Consider the following 21384-nt stretch of genomic DNA (forward strand, 5'->3'; position numbering starts at 1 on the left):
CTACTCACTGGAGGCTTCGTGCCATGGATCATCATTAGAGGCTTCTTGCCATGGATCATCACTGGAGGCTTTGTGCCATGGATGCTCACTGGAGTCTTCTTGCCACGGATCATCACTGGAGGCTTCTTGCCATGGATCATCACTGGAGTGGAGAGACACACAGGAGGCCTGGCTCTGGGAGCAGGCACAGGACTCACCAGGCTGGGGAGACATACAGGAGGCTTAGTGCGTAGAGCTGGCACAGGGCTTACCGGGCTGGGCAGACGTACAGGAGACCGGGTGCGTGGAGCTGGCACAGGATATACTGGGCCGTGGAGACACACCGGAGGTCTGGAGCGCAGAGCTCACACAACCCATCCTGGCTGGATGCTTACCCTAGCCCGGCAACTGCGGGACGCTGGCACAGGACGCACTGGGCTGTGGATGCGTACCGGCGACACAGTACATGTAACCGCAAAGCATGTTGCCTGAAGGGTCACATGCTCCTCAAAGCGACTGTCTTGCTCCACACTCCAACCCCTCCAAACTCTTTCGTCCCTCTCCACTGCCAACCACTCCTCGCTCAAACGGTCCAAGAATTCCTCTTCGGTCTCGGACTCACCCCTCAGCACCGACGCCCACGTCATCTACCTCCCCCCAAAAAATATATATATTTTGGAGCTGCCTCTCAGGTTTCCGTCGTGTCCTCTCCTCCTGACCACGCTGCTTGGTCCTTTGGTGGTGGGAAGTTCTGTCACGGCCGTTGGAAGAACTGGACCAAGGTGCAGCGTGGTGAGCGTACATATTCTTTTATTTAGAAAAGATGCTGAACAAAACAATAAACACAACAAAACGTGAAGCTAAAGGCTATGTGCCATAAACAAAGTCAACCTCCCACAAAGACAGGTGGGTAAAGGGCTACCTAAGTATGGTTCACAATCAGAGACAACGATAGACAGCTGTCCCTGATTGAGAACCCTACAACGGCCAAAACATAGAAATACAAGTAATAGAACATAGAATACCCACCCCAACTCACGCCCTGACCAAATCAAAATAGAGACATAAAAAGGATCTCTAAGGTCAGGGCGTGACAGAGAGACACCTTTTGTGTTTTTTTGAGCTCCTGGTGATTATGGAGCAGTTTTGAATGTAACCATTCTCCCTCCAGATAAAAGGCATATGTCAGGTTTTGATTTGTCATAGGTCAGCTGATAAAGGCAGAATGTACATTTCGCTGTTTCCAACCCCACTCTGCGTGTATTTGTAAAGCACGAAATGTGAATTGAATTACCCTTATATTGAGGCATTGTGTTTCTCTTTTCAATGTTTTCATTATAATTTTCAAAGATTTACAGCATAATTTCTAATAGTTAATTGTGTTTTTCCATATCAGGTTATTTCGATGTATTAGTATGATTCTTTCTAGATAAAATCACTCACCTCAGACTAGTCATTCTGTAATACAGTAGCTGAGTGTACAGGTACATGAAGTATTGACTTGATCACAGTGGTTCCCTATAGTGATCAGACTTCTAGGGGTACACCAGTAAATTGGGACCCAAATAAAGAAATACCCCCCCCCCCCCAGTCCTGCCTGTCACAATCAAACCTTCTCACCACTCCCATGCCCAGAGACCTGCTTCTGCCACATCCTCGCCAGATGGCACTGTCCCTGTCCCGTCGGCTGTTGGTGCCATGCCGTGTGTCCTGTGGAGGGATTTGTCCTGTTGGCAGCCTGTTTCCTCTCCCTCTTGTCACCCCTCAGTGACCCCGGCCCCCACAGCCCCAAGCACGCTGTCTGTCTGTCCCCAAGTGGCTCTCAAAGCAGGGCAGCAGGGACGGATGTACAGTGGTAGTTTCACTGTGTACAGTGGTAGTTTCACAGTTCTAACCCCAGAGGAAAGCACATCGATCCATGCTCAGAGGATGCTGCTGTCACTTTGGAGCCTGTGCAACACAGCTTGCAATCCCCCAGGAAAGTGCACTTTAAAACATCATGCCAGTAGATAACCCAGTGTGTGAGTGCTATCCTAATGTACCCAACACCCATTGACAGGCTAAATATCTGATTGTGAGGCTTGTCACCCAAATGGCTTGTCGCCCTGGAAACCACATGGCCAAACACAGTAATGCAATGCTGCATCGGGGTTGCCATGGCGATGGTGTAAACAGCCCTTTGGCCCAGAAAGTCAGAACAGAACAGAGGCTTTCAACATTGGGCGGTTGTTGGCACAGCGTCTTAAAAGAACGCAATACTAACCCGTGTGGGACTAGTAGTAAACCAGACCTGGGGCAGAACAGGCCATTTAGCCATCTATCTATTTAGCCATCTATGGACCCCATACACTTCCCACGTCTTAGTGGTTCTCTCAACGTTGGTCAGTTGTGCCATCTGGGTCTCCCCTGGGTGCACAACAATGAGAGCAAAAAAAGTAGGTCAGTTTTGATGTGAGCCTAGGCAGGCTTATGCAGGCAGGGTGAGACTGGGCCATGGGCAGGGTAAGAGCCTGGGCCCTTTGTCCCACAGCACTAGCCAGAGCACCCACAAGAGTCAGTTCTTTCCAGCACCAGACCTCAGGCTTTTATTGGGGTGTTTTCTTTACATGAAACTGAATCTAAATCAGATGTGTGACATGTATAAATATGATGCGTATCATTGTAGTATATCTGATGCTGTACTATGTTAGTACAAAGTTGACAAATGGGTCTTTTTGATATCTTCAAGAGATTCTTGTGTATGCAGCTTTCAAATTTAAGAGCATGAGAAGGTTAGGTGTTTAATCCACTTTACATCAGCATTTAGGCTATGTGAGTGACCCAACTTTGGACATAGAGTTCCACCACCTTGGATAAGTTATTTTTGTGTGAACCTGTGGGGGAAGTTTTCCGCTCGACCTGATGGACTTAGTGGGATGTTGTATCCAGGCAGCATACACCTCCTTAATAGGCTTTGGAGAAAAAATATATAAATCACAACTTCGCCTGTGGTATTTTTACATGTTCTCTTTCTTGAGAGCCACTCAAGTTCATTATGGCCATGTTTACACAGGCACCTCAATTCTGATCTTTTTTCCCACTAATCAAATCACCTCTGAAAAAGATCTGCTGTGAAAATATCTAATGTGATTGGTCAAAATACCAATTAGTGGAAAAATTGGGTTGCCTTTGTAAACACAGCCTATGTGAAGCTAGGTAGGCCTATGTAGTCTACTGAAGTGAAATTACCTTTTTGCCAATTTAAAACAACATTTTCTTAGCGAGGATGACAGTATTTAAAGAAGTAACTTCAAATGCAAATAACTTCAAAGTGAAAATAACTATATCAAGCATTTTTTTCACTGCAACAGAATGATTAACGGTTAAGTGTAAATGGAACTGTCTTTGAAGTGCAGTTTGACATATGGCTTCAGGTCGGTAGGCGGCATTGGACCATTACATTTATGGTCCATACGCCAGGATAATATCTCAAGTATTCAATTGTTTCCTCTTTTTATTACACCAGCTATTGGTGGTGATGGAGGCAACTATGGCAACTGAAATATTGAGGCCACTGTATATTGTGAGATTAAAGTTAAAATCTGAAAATTACTAAGCACCTTGTAAATAGATGCTTACGAGAATTGAATGAGAAGCTTGTATTGTCTATTGAGGTAAACACATTTCACAATTAGAAATGGCCTAGTTCTTACTTTTCTTACACCTTGGTTTGTAGGTAGGTTTGGGTGTATGGACTGTGTTATATGTTTGTTGTAAATGTTATATCAGTGTGCTCTGGGGTGTAATGGGCCTTCTGGGGATTGGTTGTATAATTCAGGAGAGGCCAGTGTCGTCTTTACTATCATTAAATTGAAGACTTATAGTTTTTATCAAAGATTCTCTGTAATTAGTATTACTCGATCAACGGATTAATCATGAAACTGTAATTAACTAGGAAGTCGGGGCACCAAGGAAAAATATTTAGATTACAAGGTTATCATTTCCTAATATAACCTTTCAGATATTTTCATATCTGATCCATAGTCTTCTGATTAATGAATGATTTACTTTACCTCACGTTAGTCTCATTCCAAATGTCGTAAATTGTTTGTTATCTGCACGAACCCAGTCTTCACTATGAGTCATCCATACATCAATTGTCTTAAATCATTTATTTATTAATAACTAAGTAATACACAGAAATGCATAAACAAACAGTAAATATGGTTACAAGAAATGATAGGAGAATGTGCCCTAGTGGGCTAAACCGGCATGGTGGCTTGGTGGACAATAGGGGAAGTGGGGGTCGACTAAGAAGTCACTACAGTGATAATTATAACAATTGAAATGCTAATCCTTTACCCATGAACGCTCACTCATTCGGGAACAATTGCAAGTAATATATATACTCTGCTCAAAAAAATAAAGGGAACACTAAAATAACACATCCTAGATCTGAATGACTGAAATATTCTTATTAAATACTTTTTTCTTTACATAGTTGAATGTGCTGACAACAAAATCACACAAAAAGTATCAATGGAAATCAAATTTATCAACCCATGGAGGTCTGGATTTGGAGACACTCAAAATTAAAGTGGAAAACCACACTACAGGCTGATCCAACTTTGATGTAATGTCCTTAAAACAAGTCAAAATGAGGCTCAGTAGTGTGTGTGGCCTCCACGTGCCTGTATGACCTCTCTACAACACCTGGGCATGCTCCTGATGAGGTGGCGGATGGTCTCCTGAGGGATCTCCTTCCAGACCTGGACTAAAGCATCCACCAACTCCTGGACAGTCTGTGGTGCGAGACATGATGTCCCAGATGTGCTCAATTGGATTCAGGTCTGGGGAACGGGCGGGCCAGTCCATAGCATCAATGCCTTCCTCTTGCAGGAACTGCTGACACACTCCAGCCACATGAGGTCTAGCATTGTCTTGCATTAGGAGGAAACCAGGGCCAACCGCACCAGCATATGGTCTCACAAGGGGTCTGAGGATCTCATCTCGGTACCTAATGGCAGTCAGGCTACCTCTGGCGAGCACATGGATGGCTGTGCAGCCCCCCAAAGAAATGTCATCCCACACCATGACTGACACACCGCCAAACCGGTCATGCTGGAGGATGTTGCAGGCAGCAGAACGTTCTCCACGGCGTCTCCAGACTCTGCCACATCTGTCACATGTGCACAGGGCGCCAGTGGCGAATTTGCCAATCTTGGTGTTCTCTGGCAAATGCCAAACGTCCTGCACGGTGTTGGGCTGTATGCACAACCCCCACCTGTGGAGATCGGGCCCTCATACCACCCTCATGGAGTCTGTTTCTGACCGTTTGAGCAGACACATGCACATTTGTGGCCTGCTGGAGGTCATTTTACAGGGCTCTGGCAGTGCTCCTCCTTGCACAAAGGCGGAGGTAGCGGTCCTGCTGCTGGGCTGTTGCCCTCCTACGGCCTCCTCCACGTCTCCTGATGTACTGGCCTGTCTCCTGGTAGCGCCTCCATGCTCTTGACACTACGCTGACAGACACAGCAAACCTTCTTGCCACAGCTCGCATTGATGTGCCATCCTGGATGAGCTCACTACCTGAGCCACTTGTGTGGGATGTAGACTCTGTCTCATGCTACCACTAGAGTGAAAGCACAGCCAGCATTCAAAAGTGACCAAAACATCAGCCAGGAAGCATAGGAACTGAGAAGTGGTCTGTGGTCACCACTTGCAGAACCACTCCTTTATTGGGGGTGTCTTGCTAATTGCCTATAATTTCCACCTGTTGTCTATTCCATTTACACAACAGCATGTGAAATGTATTGTCAATTAGTGTTGCTTCCTAAGTGGACAGTTTGATTTCACAGAAGTGTGATTGACTTGGAGTTACATTGTGTTGTTTAATTAAGTGTTCCCTTTATTTTTTTGAGCAGTGTATTTACGCTCAGTGTGTTGTCTTGATCGCTGGTGAAAAGTTTGTTTCTGTTGGAGAGTTTCGTCCTCTCTCTCTCTCTCTCTCTCTCTCTCTCTCTCTCTCTGTGTCTTGGTTAGAGCGGATAGTTCAGAGTGACATTCATTCATTTGTTATAGAATGGATGTTTCGGCGGTTGTCGTTCTCCGCATTCAATGATACCGAATTCCTAGCTGCAGTCTAGTAATTAATATCAAAGACTTGTTCTTATTCTGTCGGTATCGATAGTCTAAGAGTTTAACCACGTGGTATGGTTAAAAGATTCAGCAATGGTCTACAACCTTTGTCCTCTCCTAATAGAGAGAAACATGGTCTGGTGATAATTTCTCAAAGTTGGTTTTATTCGGAATTGCAGAAAAGGGGCTGTCCCAGGATGCCTGACCCTAACTGGGCTCAGGGGCGGTCCTCTGATTTAGTTCAAATCAAAAGGGAATTGTATTTTCCTTCATTAAACAGTCCAAAATCATATTACACAATTCATATCTGTGGCTATTATATAAACAGCGGTATGGTAATGTGGCCACACCGTCTCTCATGAGCTTCCCCAAGTTGTAACAAACAGACCAGTTCGTAGCTGGATTCTTCACCGATCTTTTATACTTTCTGCGGAACATGAAATTTGTTCGTAACTCAAGTTCTGTGAGGTGGAAGAAATTCCTTTGTGCTCTATGAAAATTTACTCTGCCTCTTATACTGTGTGGACATGTGGCAGGGTCTTCTCCTCAGGAACTTATGACCTCTCTCTGACCACAGCAGCCTAGTTGAAGGAGGCAAGGGGGAGGCAGGGAGAGGGGGATGGGTCTTGCTATACCCAAAGAGGGCAACGTCATGACACCAGTGATGTCAGCCCCTCCCTTCATGAACAGCATGAATAATTGAGTGGCCAGCAGGCTCAGAGCACCAAGCAGTGTCAGAATGCAAAGCCTTTCAATCCCTCAGACTCCCTCTCCCTCGGACTCTCTGTCCCTCTCTCCCTGTCCCTCCCTCAGACTCTCTGTCCCTCTCTCCCTTTCCCTCCCTCAGACTCTCTGTCCCTCTCTCCCTCCCTCAGACTCTCTGTCCCTCTCTCCCTTTCCCTCCTTCAGACTCTCTGTCCCTCTCTCCCTCCCTCAGACTCTCTCTGCCACCGTCTCTCCCTCACTTTTACTCTGTGTGTGCCTGTGAATATTGGATCAAACTAGCGATTGCGAGAATCGAGAACACCCTTGCTTGGATGCAGACATAGCGGACGCACCAGTCAGGTGAACGGAAGAGCTGAGAAACGCAAGGGGAATAGGAGAGAGGGGAGTCTGGGAGTGAGGGAGGGAAGGAGCAGACTCAGATAGATAGAAACAGAGAGATAGAAATAGGCTGTGCACTAGCCTCAGTACACTCTCCAAAGGGAACGCTCTGCGCTCTCTCTTGTCTCTGCTTCCTCTCATCCTCCTGGCATGCTCCGGAACCCATCCTCCCCCCTTCCCCTCATCCTCCTGTCCCTCCTCTTTTCCCCCATCTGCGGCTCCCGCTGGTTGAATGAAGCCTTGGCTTGAAAAGGGGCTGACTGCATCGGAGCTGGGTCTACATGGCTACCAGGTTAGTAGGGAGGGAGAGAGCAGCCTGCCTGTGTGCATGCAGAAAGACAGACACACTTCTGCTGCATTCCAGTGTTGAAGATGGGGATGGGGGTGAAAGGGGAGTGTCAGTCAACAGCCCAGCGATCCTCTTGTCCCGTTTGGCAAGTGTTGTCACAGGGACGTAATTTAGCTCGTTATTAAGAGATCACGCTGGCTGGAGGAGATCAGAGCCCTAAGCCTGCTAAAGGAAATCTCCCAGGGCTCTCTCTCTTTTCTTCTCTCTATTCTTTTTCTGTTCTCTCCCGGGAGAGAGGAGTAGAAGGAGAGCTCAGATGAGTCGCTGGATGAACAGCTCCTTGCTGCTCCTTTCTCTATATGAGGATATGGAGGTTTTTGAGTGCGTCACAGCAACCAACGGAGGCTGGATGTTTGTGAACAATGTAAAGGATGCTGTTGTGCCTATGATTGACTGGTGAGATGTTGGGACAGTCAAACGGCTTTGATATGGCGGCCTTGTAGTTCTGTGGCCCCAGGGGGTAGTTGGGGAGTTGGGGATGTGTTTATTGGGAGTGTGCTTATGTGATGTTTGTGGTGTGTTTATGTGATGTTTGTGGTGTGTTTATGTGATGTTTGTGGTGTGTTTATATGATGTATGTTGTGTGTTTATGTGATGTTTGTGTGTTTTATGTGATGTTTGTGGTGTGTTTATATGATGTTTGTGGTGTGTTATGTGATGTTTGTTGTGTGTTTATGTGATGTTTGTGGGTGTGTTTATGTGATGTTTGTGGTGTGCTTATGTGATGTTTGTGGGTGTGTTTATGTGATGTTTGTGGGTGTGTTTATGTGATGTTTGTGGGTGTGTTTATGTAATGTTTGTGCTGTTTGAAGCTATGTTCATGCATGATTTGAGTGTGTAGGAGTATATGGATTTTACCTCTGTGAATTATTTGTATGACATTTGAGAGGCCATTTGCACTATGTGTGTGTGTGTGTGTGTGTGTGTGTGTGTGTGTGTGTGTGTGTGTGCCGTTGAGCTCGGTCCACCCCTGCCCTTTGGAGCACAGTGAAGCACAAGGTCCATTGCCAGATGGGTATTTTCCAGGGTCAGCAAAAGCGTCAGTGAGAACAAGGCCCCTCGGAACAGCCCGGAACTCTGGGCATTGTGAAGCGAAGCGTTGCCCTCCCCGTTTGGATAGCCTGAGCCCAGTGATTTAGAGCACATTACAAAAAGACAGCAACAAAGTGTCACCAGCAGACTGATTTGCTTTTCTCACTGGGCATGTGTAGATTACCAAGCTCATTATAATGCTTTTCAGCCTGCATCTTATTGCTCAGTGTTCTTTCTTTGACCATAATTTGCTTGTGTGGTCCATATTTGGTCTATTTGTGTTCCATGTGCAGTCCAAGTGCATAGTTTTGTCATTCTGCTGCAGTATGTGCAGTCCATGTTCTTATCAACCTTATCTTACATACAATACAATCAGGACTGTGATTGTTTCTGGTGCTGTAATGCAGATGAGCCCAGCTGCTTCCCTGCCTTAGGGACGTACTGTATCTCCACACACAATCTAGTCTCAGGGCAATTCGTAGGATTTGGTACGTAAATGTTCCCTATATTTAGTATGATGTATTACTTTACATTAGGTTACATTATGAATGGAATAGCGGTTGTACAATACCTTAGGAATGAGATTACGAATGGTATCATATGTCTTACCCGTTTGTACAATAGCATGCAAGTTGCTTGAATGAACTTATCATACATTGCGGAGAATGCATAGTATTACGTCTTCCTCTGAGACCAGGTTAGTTGTTGCTTCATAACAACAGAGGAGAATTATGGTGAGAATTTATTTTGGTGTTAAGGAGAACTAATGACAAAAGTTAGAATAATTTATGTAGCAGGTTAGTTGAATTGGGTTAAGTTTAGAATTAGGGTTGCTGGAAGGAAAAGTTCAAACTTTAAAATTGGCGCTGACGCGACTTGAACCTTTGGATTGCTAGACGGTTGCAGTATACGCTCATCCATTCTCCCCGACCAATATCCCAACTTTTGTTTCTGTCTCAAGTAACTAGAACATTAGTAGATATTATACTTCTTGGAGGTGTTCAGAAATAAGGTGTTGTATGGTTCTGAGGCCAGGCTTCAAAACAGTATGCAAATGGTGTCATTAGATGGCACGTTGAGTATTATACTAATGTAGCAGGGGAAAAGTTCCTGGTTACCCAGTTCTACCCAGTCCTCAATCAAAGTCAGCCATGTTGTTTCTCGCTCGCTCTCCAAATCCCTTATTCCAAGTTAAAAGGCCAAGCTCGACAGAAGGCCTGTCTCTGCCCAGTAGGTTATATATAGAAGCATATTATGAATATTTAAAGACATTCTCTCTAGTCCCAGTTGCTATAGCAATATTCATATAGAAGGTGCTTTGTTGTGCTTCATTGTGTGAGCGAGGAGCCGGTAAGGCTTTTTAGCGGTTTTATCCACAATTCACCATGCATTGTCGCTCACTAGTCATAAGAACCACATCTTTTTCTCTTACGAGTCACTATAACCACATCCACCACATGTCCACACAAGGCATTTCATGGAGTGGAGGGGGTGGTGTATGGAGCATTCCCCTACCATGACATGCAACGGGTTCCCATGGTAATAAAGGGATTCTATGCTCACTCATTTCAACCCATGACACTCCTTCACCCACCATGTTGCATTGGAAAGTGTGTCATAAATGTTTGTCATTGTATACAAATGGTGCTGCTACTTTAATATTTTGTGTTATTGTTCTGGGTCAGCTTCAGGTATAGGCCAACATCCAGAAACAGCTGTCTCTATTGTTCTACAGTAGGATGCCATTTCTACCGCCCATGCAACTGTCCTCTCCTCTCGTGCTGAACAAACGAGAGACAATTCACTTGACAGGAATGTGTAATGGTCTGTCACACACGTTACGTTTGGTTCATAAAGTAACCCATTGTAGTATGTGTACTTTATATTTTCTGCATCGCTGGGAAGGGCTCGTAATTCAACGTTTCACTGTTAGTCTACCCCTGTTGTTGACAAAGCATGTGACAAATAACATTTGATTTCATTTGGCTAAGCCTATGACTCTCTTGTCTGACCGTACATGTTAGCAGCATGTGTACCTGGTCTTGTCTAATGAGCAAAGACACACACTACTGGGAATGAGCTGATCAAACCTCCATTTATATGCTGAGGATTTATGGGCTGTTATTGGCTGCCTTTTATCATGTTGATTGACGTGTGATCCAACTCTGAACGCTCATGATAACTGGCTGCACTGTTCTAAAATAATAATAATCATCTAAAACACCTTCAATGCGTTTAGGCTCTCTTGGTCTGCAATATTAGTCGGCTTAGGTTCATAATGAATATTTTCAAAGACGGGTACATAGGCTTCTATCCAATCAGATGACAGATAACAGAGCTGGCAGCAGGTGTCAGGGCCTGTGATCATTATGACCCTGTGGTCAGTCAAAGCCATTCCACTTATGGAGTGGACTGGCCATAATGGGGTTATAAACCCATAGGCAAAGGTGATGATGATGACTGGCAGATATCTGACTGGGTAGTTCTAGTACGGTGTGTCCTGTGTGCTCAGCTCAGATCTTAACTCTGTCTGGTTCTGTGGATCTGATGAAACCCAAGTGAGTGAGACTATTAGTAACTGACCCAGGATGTGACATGAAAAATGATGCAGCTCACACAGCCCACTGGCATATGAGAACTGTTCTGTGTGTACGTGTGTGCATGTGTGTCAGTGTCTGCGTCAATGTCCGCCCAGGTACATCTGCATCCTGCGAGTGTGTAGGTGCATACTGCTGTTTATGTGTGTGCTGCTACAGTGTGTGTGTGTGTGTGTGTGTGTGTGTGTGTGTGTGTGTGTGTGTGTGTGTGTGTGTGTGTGTGTGTGTGTGTGGTGTGGTGTGTGTGCCTGCATAATGTGTGTGTATCTCAGACAGACTCTGGGTTCAGACACTGATTAACATGCAGGAGAAATAGCAGTGTCCTCTGCTTTGTACCAGCTCACTGCATTATTCACTGATACCACAACACTACATATTATGAGGGCAGCTTGTGAGACATTTCATATACATCTTGTGCAGTTTTACATGCGTACATTGACATATACCAGTACATACACATTGTATACAGATACATAGGCCTGTACTCACAAATGCTCAAACATATGCTGAATCATCATTTTCTATGATTGTATGTTGAAGTATTATGCAATAGGTACGTGTGCATACAGTCAGTTCTCCAAAAACCTGCAGTACATACAGTATGTACTCTACACAAACACACTTTTGCTTATCACATAACACCACATAATTTGTTTGTAACCACAATGTACTCTATCAGAGCTGATGATCCATCCATCCATCCCATTAGTTAGATGAGAGATCAGCTCTGGATACTGCAGAGCACAGTGCACCTGGTATGTATCCATGCAGACAGGCAGACAGCGGCCACCAGTACTATTCACTATGATTTAGTCTACGCTGCATGCAGGGCTTCTTTGAAACAGTAGAATGGTATAATTGCTTCACTTCTTTTCTTTGAGGTACATACGCCATTGGCTGGCCATGACTTAATGGGTTTGCATAACGCCACGTCGAGTAACCGGGGCTGTCCGGCGCCCAGCCACACAGATCACTGACAGCTAGGCCTTTTGATACCTCCGTCTTCATTGTGAGTAGTGCCCATCCTGGCTGCAGAAAGAGCCTCCCTGGGATTCTGTGGATGCATCTGAAATGGCACCCAGTTCCTTATGGAGTGCACTACCGTTGACCAAAAGCAGTGCATCATAAAGGGAATAGGGTGCCATTTGGGATGTTGCCTGTGCAGGCAGGTCTCAGAGGCGGAACATAATAAACAGGTTAACCTGTGGTTCAGGAAGGGAAGCAGCCCTCGCTCCACTCCTCTAATCTTCCTCTCCTCCTCTCCAGTCCTCTCCTCATATTTTCACATGATCGTTTTTTAGTGTGTATTTCCACGTACACTCCGGGGGAAGGTTTCTCCTGGCTCTTTAAAGATGCAGTTTGTTGTTTATAAATCTCAATAAGCAGCAGTAGGATATGATATCCATCATCTAACGCATGGTTTTCACTAATCTTCATGACTGACGTAGAGTATGTGATCTGTTTTTGACCATGCAATTTTCTCTGCTGCTAGCTGCTGCTGTTGTTGTTATTGGTCTCTGGGTTTTGTGGGCTAGCTGCTGTTGTTATTAACTGTGTTAGTGGGTGGCGTTCAAGACTATTTGCCGTGATGTAAACGTGATTACTCACTCTGGGGATGAATGGAAGCATGGGCCTCAGTCTTTGCATGTTACTCTAGTAGGCCTAGCATTGCCTGTGGGACGGTAACACATTTGCATAATTTACGTAGCTTACATTTCAATAAGGTATTTAAATTAACTGAAGAGTTCTACAATTAGTTCCTCAGTGTTATTAATGTAATGTCTGTTCTTTTTTTGTCATGGGTTTTGCTCCGGCCCTACATTCACAAACAGTGCAGAATATGTGGTTTCATGATCAATCAATTAATCAAATGAATTTATATAGCCCTTCTTACATCAGCTGATATCTCAAAGTGCTGTACAGAAACCCAGCCTAAAACCCCGAACAGCAAGCAATACAGATGTAGAAGCACCGTGGCTAGGAAAAACTCCCTAGAAAGGCCAGAACCTAGGAAGTAACCTAGAGAGGAACCAGGCTCTCTTGGCTGTGCCGGGTGGAGATTATAACAGTACATGGCCATTTAGGCCAGATTGTTCTTCAAGATGTTCAAACGTTCATAGCTGATCAGCTGGGTCAAATAATAATCACAGTGGTTGTAGAGAGGCAACAGGTCAGTACTTCAGGAGTAAATGTCAGTTGGCTTTTCATAGCTGAGCATTCAGAGGTCGAGACAGCAGGTGCGGTAGAGAGAGAGTCGAAAACAGCTGGTCCAGGACAAGATAGCACGACCGGTGAACAGGTCAGGGTTCCCTAGCCGCAGGCAGAACAGTTGAATCTGGAGAAGCAGCACGACGAGCATACTTAAATTCACACAGGACACCAGATAAGACAGGAGAATTACACCAGATATAACAGACTGACCCTAGCCCCCCAGTACATAGACTATTGCAACATGGATACTGGAGACTGAGACAAGGGTGGGTCGGGGGACACTGTGGCACCATCCGACGATACCCCCGGACAGGGCCAAACAGGCAGGATATAACCTCACCCACTTTGCCAAAGCACAACTGTAATTAAGAAGTAGAATGAATAATCTCTCTCCCTCTCTCTGTCTCTTTCTCACCCCCAGCACTGCCAGTAACTCCAACAGGAGCACGCCCGCTTGCTCGCCCGTCCTGCATCCTAAACGCTCGCGCTCGCCCACGCCCCAGAGCCTGGAGCCTGGTGAGAACATGGTGGAGAAGGGCCACTCTGACCACTCTGACAAGTCCCCCTCCACCCCCGAGCAAGTGGTACAGCGAACCTACTCTCTGCAGTCCGCCCGCAGCGGAGGGAAGAACTCCAAGGTGAGCCTCATTGCGCAGGTGGACCATCTCTGTCTCAGGGCTCTCCTCTTTCCACCAATCACAGTACAGCACAGTACAGGATCATAGTCCTCCTCCACCAATCACCGTACAGTACAGGATCATAGTCCTCTTTCCACCAATCACAGTACAGCACAATACAGGATCATAGTCCACCTCCGCCAATCACAGTACAGTACAGGATCATAGTCCTATTTTACCAATCACAGTACAGTACAGGATCATAGTCCTATTTTACCAATCACAGTACAGTACAGGATCATAGTCCTATTTTACCAATCACAGTACAGTACAGGATCATAGTCCTATTTTACCAATCACAGTACAGTACAGGATCATAGTCCTATTTTACCAATCACAGTACAGTACAGGATCATAGTCCTATTTTACCAATCACAGTACAGTACAGGATCATAGTCCTATTTTACCAATCACAGTACAGTACAGTCACAGGTACAGTACAGGATCATAGTCCTCATTTTTTTACCTATTTTACCAATCACAGTACAGTACAGGATCATAGTCCTATTTTACCAATCACAGTACAGTACAGGATCATAGTCCTATTTTACCAATCACAGTACAGTACAGGATCATAGTCCTATTTTACCAATCACAGTACAGTACAGGATCATTTTTTTACCAATCACAGTACAGTCATAGTCCTATTTTACCAATCACAGGATCATAGTCCTATTTTACCAATCACAGTACAGTACAGGATCATAGTCATAGTCCTATTTTACCAATCACAGTACAGTACAGGATCATAGTCCTATTTTACCAATCACAGTAGAGTTTATTTTACCAATCACAGTACCAACCAATCACAGTACAGTACAGTCATAGTCCTATTTTACCAATCACAGTACAGGATCATAGTCCTATTTTACCAATCACAGTACAGTCACAGGATCATAGTCCTATTTTACCAATCACCAATCATAGTCCTATTTTACCAATCACAGTACAGGATCACATTTTACCAATCACAGTAGAGTACAGGATCATAGTCCTATTTTACCAATCACAGTACAGTACAGTACAGGATCAAAGTCCTATTTTACCAATCACAGTACAGTACAGGATCATAGTCCTATTTTACCAATCACAGTACAGGATCAAAGTCCTATTTTACCAATCACAGTAGAGTACAGGATCATAGTCCTATTTTACCAATCACAGTACAGTACAGTACAGGATCAAAGTCCTCTTTCCAACAATCGCACTACAGTACAGATCAGGATCATGGTCTCAAATAGTACCTTCAACAGTGTAGTTCAAAATGACTTGTTCAACACACAGTGCATTCATAACTCACAAATAAATCATGTCAGCCTGGCCTATCACTTCAGTTCAGCAAGATATCTGTATCATCACTGAACACCTCTGAACACCTCTTCCAGTACAATCTGAAATCAACACTTATCTGGTGAGGTGATACAGGGGGATTCATTTGTACCCGTGACATAATGTCTTGATAAGCTACAGATGTTTCCAGTAAAGTGTTTTTGTCTACTTGCATTCCATAAAACATGTTCTATAAGAAATAGTCAACAAGAAGGAGTTGAGATATAGTGATATCTTGTGAAATGACATGGTTTATTCAGCTTTTTATTTGCCATTTCAAATTGATTTTACCCCATCATACCTCGGCATCGGCACACCATACTAAATCAAACATGCCATCGTCATGTAGCTCCAATTTACAGATGTACAATGTACTCCTGATACACAGTGCTTTGTCTCTGATAAGGTAATGTCCAACTCCCATCATCAAACTATAGGTCAGATCCAACTGTCACTCTGGTACAAATGGCCAATCATAGACTAAGTAACGAGACCCTCAGCACATCAATTGTAGATAAGGACCCATTATCATCAGCAAAGACGCTTATACCACACATCCACCCTATTCTTCCCCTATCACCTCCCTCAATCCCTTTTTCCCTCCATCCCTCTCTCCCCCCCTCCCTCAACCCCTCCCTCCATCCCCTGGTCCTGTCAGAGCGGCATTGTAATAATCACAGGCAGGGCGCTCAGTCAGCCCTCTCCATCGCAGCACTCAGTCATTAACTGTAACTATCTCAACTCTGCAAGGCTCGTTCTGACACAGGGTAGTAGGCAGGTCAAGAGGCTGTAGTCTCGCTTCTCGTTCATCAGCGTCTGAACTGAAGAGTAAGGTAGCAGAGGGAAGGACAGGAGCTTTGACTGTGGGTAACTAGGCTTACATCTCAAGCAAGACATGAACATGATAATATTGGGTGATATATTTAGTCATTTCCTCTGAATATCTTGTTGTTGTGAAGTGATAAGGAGAGTGGTAGTTGGCGGTCACGGCTCTCTCACTTCTCATCCGTTTTCCCCTTCACTCACTGCTCACAGTGCTCCCCAGTCCTTGTGGTGTCAGACGCCTGTTGCTTTTGTTGTCATTGTGTTTTCCTCTTCTCTCATCCTTTTTTCTTCTTGACAAAGAGTGCTTGCTTTCTCTTACTTTCACTGCCGCCATATGAAATGTCTGTGATCTGAAACTGACTGTTTTCAACTCTTTTTTGGTTCTTTCAGCTGTTGTATATTGCAGTTTTTTGGTTGCTGATTTCTTTGTTCTTCTCCTGATGCATGCTAGTCTCACAAGCGACATTCCAAAGTAAGCATTACTCTTTTCTGTTCTTTACACCGCCACCCCCACCCCCACCTCACCTCCGTGTCTTGTGAGCTGTCGTGTGCCCCCCTTCCCCCCCCCCCCCCCTCCACCCACATCTTCCATCTGAACACACTCCAGATGGCATCCATGTTGCTATGACCTTTTCCTCTACCCCCCTCTACCTCCCTGCCACCCTTCCTCTCATCTACCTCCCTGCCGGACTGCTGGCTTTCAGACACGTTTCGGGGGTGGGGGGGGGGCACTGTAAAATTCCTTCTGCATCCCTTTCCACCACTCCTGTGTGATATTAATTTCTGATCAATCCTGAGACTAGAGCTTTCTACATCAGAAGCTCCTTTTCTCTGCCTCGCACCACAAGCCCAGAATACACCGCTTATCTCCTCAGGCAAGACAGCAGCAGAGTCCGTGTGTCATGGGTTACTTAGTAAGGACCCCTTGATGCACGTCAGCACATTCTCTGCAATCGGCTGCATTCAGCTTTGTCACGGACTATGAGACAGGCAGACAGGATGATGTTAATGGGAGCCAAGTGACATTCAGTCAGTTGAGTTGGTGTTCAGGCGGTGTCCGGCCCATTTCACAGCACGCCCAGTCGATGACATCACCCCTCAGGCCCGTGGTGTGGCCGAGTGCCAGCCCTCTCTGGCCCCACATGAGCCCCTGGCCCGTGGTCAGCAGGAGTCACATGACCCTGGCACTTTGTGCAGTTGCCCAGGCAACGTGAGCTCTGTCACCCTAGTCTAATGCAATACAGATAACACACAGGCAGGTGGGGAGAGAGAGGGGCTCCTCTCTGTAGAGGACCTGGGCCGGCGGTCCCACACTAACTAACTGACTGGCCGCTGACGACTTTGCTCAGTCTCCCACTGTCACCAATCAATGAGGCTGTTTATGGAACCATAAACAGTGAGCAGCACTAAAGCGAGAGTACATAGAGACTCAGCATGAAGACCCATCACAGACCAAAACACTGAGACATGGACACATCATGAAAGCAGAGTTAGATAGTACAATAGTGTGTCTTGGATTGTTTAGTGCGGTGGCCTAGTACTGTTAGTACACTTGCAAATAAAAACCCAAGCCTGTTCCCCTCTTGTTGTTCAGCTCTTTCCTTCATGCTGGTTAACTCTTTATTTTCTCATTAATTTCCTTTCAGTATAACAGACTAAACCTGATTAAAGTAAGCATTTCCTTTTGCTTTCATTTGCCCTTTAACCCCCTATTCCGATTTGACCAGTGACCTCCTCTGTAAATGTGTGATGTCAGTTATCGCCCCTAGCTGTCTCTGCCTCCTCTCTCAGACCAGAACTTCTTCCTCTCCTCTCTCTTCTCCCTCCTTAAAGTGTTCTCTCTGCTGAAGACCTGTTAGTTGGACCACCATTACAAACACTGCTGTGCTCTAGCCTTGCCAAGAGTCTCACCAGTGAGATGTACTGAAGTCAAGTCATGATTGTTTCTGAGGAAATATAAGTCACTCCTTTTGTACAATGTTATATATCAAAATGTTGATATAAGATCTCAGTTGGTAAGGCATGGTTGTGGGTTTTAGTAGTTGTGGGATTGTGGAATTTAGCAGTTGGTTGTGGGTTCGATTCCCACGGGGGACCAGTACAAAAAAGTATGAAAATGTATGCACTCCCTACTGTAAATCTCTCTGGATAAGAGCGTCTGCTAAATGACTCAAACATTTCAAATAAATATAATATTGTTGTTGCTGAAAGCACTTTGAGATTGTAATGAAAAGCCCTCTAAAAGTTGAACAATTAATAATAATAATGAATAAATAATAATAATAACCATGGTTCATCACCTGAGGACATTCATCTTTTTAAATCTGAATAACTGAGTCAGTTCTGTGTGGGTCTTCTTGGCCACAGGAATGTTTAGTTCAGGTTTTTTCTTTAGGCCTGTTGTACTGGGTGGATCAGGCCTGCTCAGTTCTGTTCCTCAGAACTAGATTGTTGTTCTAGTGTTGTTTGAAGATATGGGGGTTATAACTGATAGGTTTGTCTGGGTTATAGCTAGCGCTGGTCAGTTCTGGTTTGGTCCAGTTGGTTGGTTGGGATGTGTAAAGTAGTTAGTCATTCCAGGCCTTTCTGATCCTCAGGGGAATCCAGGCCAAGACACTACTACCGTACACAAGCTCTCTCTGTTACGCGGTCCACTTAATCAGTGGGTGTTAACCTGCTTCTTAGTGCTGCTGACACACTTACCCAGACACAAATGTGCTTCGTGGGGGAGGCAAACATTTGATTTAGACACTCATGCAAATTACACACGTGTAGGCTATAAAGATGCACTTACAAACATGCAATGACACAAACTCTAAAACACTTGCACAATGGCATGCACACACACACTTTGCAGACACCTTAAAGCTTAAATCTTCTCTCTCATGCCTCTGTCACCTTCAGAGGAGATTATCCCTGTCCTCGTCAGAGCCCAGAGTCTAGGGACATGACTGGGGCCTCACAACTCTCAGACAGGAAACGCTACACGCTTATCTGATAGCGGAAATATTTGAACATGATCTACATTCACATCTCCAAAGGATTTATTTACAATAGTAGTCTCGCACCAGTATGCCTCTTGTATGTTTTCGCTGAAATTACAAACCACATATTTTGTTATTGCCTGGTTAAGTTTATTATTATTTTGTTTTAATGGCATCAAGAGGAAGCTGTCACATTTTTTAACCACTAAAATCATGGTTGATTATCCTGCCCTTTCTCCACCAACTGGATGGTCCCTAGCATGAATCCCTCTCTGATCACAATGCTGAGACATATTACACTCTCTTTATAGCCCCATAAAACAGAAGCAGGTGTTATGGTTGGAATAAACACTCTTGTTATGGTGCTTCCAATAACTGTGTGTATACTGCCCTCTGCTGTTAGAAAATATACAACACACAGCAGTACACAATTCACCTCCATACACAAGCATTTAGAAGGAACTCTAAATCATTAATAAATAAACGCTTAGAAACAAAGATGAACATATTGTACCACACCCAACCCCAATCCACCATCTGCTTAGCAAATAACCATGTAAATTAACATTTGTGAGGCCCAGAAATCAATGAAAAGGCCAGCTAAAATATGTGACAAGCTCAAAGGGATATAACTCTGTTGGATATCAGCGGAGGCCTGTGTTTATGGTAGGAGGTGCCCACCCAGAGGTTGACATTTACACCTTCTATAAATACCCACTGTCTGTTTTCATCATCCCCTGGCCTCTATGTGTTTATGATATAGAGCCCTGTGGCCAAGTGTTGTTGTGTTCTTGTCTCATTGACTTACAATTGTCTTTGTTCTCTCCACTCTGCGTCGCTCCTCGCTGTCTACAGAAGAGCCAGAGCTGGTACAACGTAAGTTTCATCCTCTTCTTACTCTTTTTGTTACAGTTTTTTACAATCACTAGGACCCAGTTCTCAATACTTAGGTCATTTTTTCAAAACTCTTCACACGGTTCTCCTAACAAACTTTCATCTTGGCACAGCAGTTCATTTCACATCCAATGCTACCAAAACACTTCATACATGTCTCAAATCAACTAATTATTCCATAACACTAGCAAAGTTTGTCACCCAATAAGCACACTTTGTCACTCATAAAACAATGACCTAAAAAACACTAACAACAGGTAGCATTACACAATGTTTTCTTTTGTAAAATGTCTTTACACAACAAGAATGACACCTCTCTACTGTTTAGAATTCACTGCAGTATATGTTACAGGAATGAATCAGACATGATGTAATATGCTTCAATATGTTTTATGCCATTTTTTGGCATTGAGAGATTTCAAAATACAAGAATGTGTATATACACCATCTACCGATGCAGATACAGTAGCAATGCTAGTCAACCCTGTCATCTGCATTTGGCCACAGGTTCTCATCCATGTCACATCTTATGTCATCTTGGGCAATAAACCTAGGAAATAATATTTCTGCATGCCTGGTCCATCCCTGGCAATCTTCTGCAGATATGTCCAGGCAGCCAGCATTCATTGCGTCCAGGAGGGACATTTGATCATGTGGATGGTGGTCATAAACCTTCCACCTCCATGAGGAAAACAATTCCTCTATGGGGTTGAGGAAAGGAGAGTAAGGTTGGAGGAAAAGTGACACCATCCTGCGATGGGCTGCAAACCACTCTGTGACTGCATGGGAGTGGTGAAATGCCACATTGTCCCATACAATTACAAACGTTGGCCGATTTCGACTCACTGCAACCCTTTCCTCACCTGGTACAACCCTTCCATAGAGGTCATCCAGGAATGTAATGAGACGCTCGGTGTTGCATGTCCCAATTAGCGGTTTGTGTAACAGCAATCCATCAGAGGATATTGCTGCACACATTGTGATGTTGTCACCCCTCTAGCCTGGGACATCCACCCCTCTGGCCTGGGACATCCACCCCTCTGGCCCGGGACATCCACCCCTCTGGCCTGGGACATCCACCCCTCTGGCCTGGGACATCCACCCCTCTGGCCTGGGACATCCACCCCTCTAGCCTGGGACATCCACCCCTCTGGCCTGGGACATCCACCCCTCTAGCCTGGGACATCCACCCCTCTGGCCCGGGACATCCACCCCTCTGGCCCGGGACATCCACTGTGGCTCTTTTCCCAAACACATTCCTTCCTCACCGCTGTGTTTTGGCCAAG

The 21384-nt window shown here is 44.9% G+C and overlaps 1 protein-coding gene across 2 annotated transcripts in view; it reads left to right on the forward strand.

The window, feature by feature from the left end:
- The window catches only part of LOC115136669 (protein Aster-B-like), a 93458-nt gene that overhangs the window by 53400 nt on the left and 18674 nt on the right, over positions 1-21384 (forward strand). For both annotated transcript variants that reach the window (XM_029672299.2, XM_065024395.1), the window contains exons 5-6: positions 13811-14027; positions 20060-20080. In XM_029672299.2, the coding sequence (XP_029528159.1) occupies positions 13811-14027; positions 20060-20080 (238 nt within the window). The remainder of the gene's footprint in view (positions 1-13810; positions 14028-20059; positions 20081-21384) is intronic.

Source organism: Oncorhynchus nerka, linkage group LG11 (assembly GCF_034236695.1).
Source record: "Oncorhynchus nerka isolate Pitt River linkage group LG11, Oner_Uvic_2.0, whole genome shotgun sequence".
In the NCBI taxonomy this organism is placed as follows: domain Eukaryota; kingdom Metazoa; phylum Chordata; class Actinopteri; order Salmoniformes; family Salmonidae; genus Oncorhynchus; species Oncorhynchus nerka.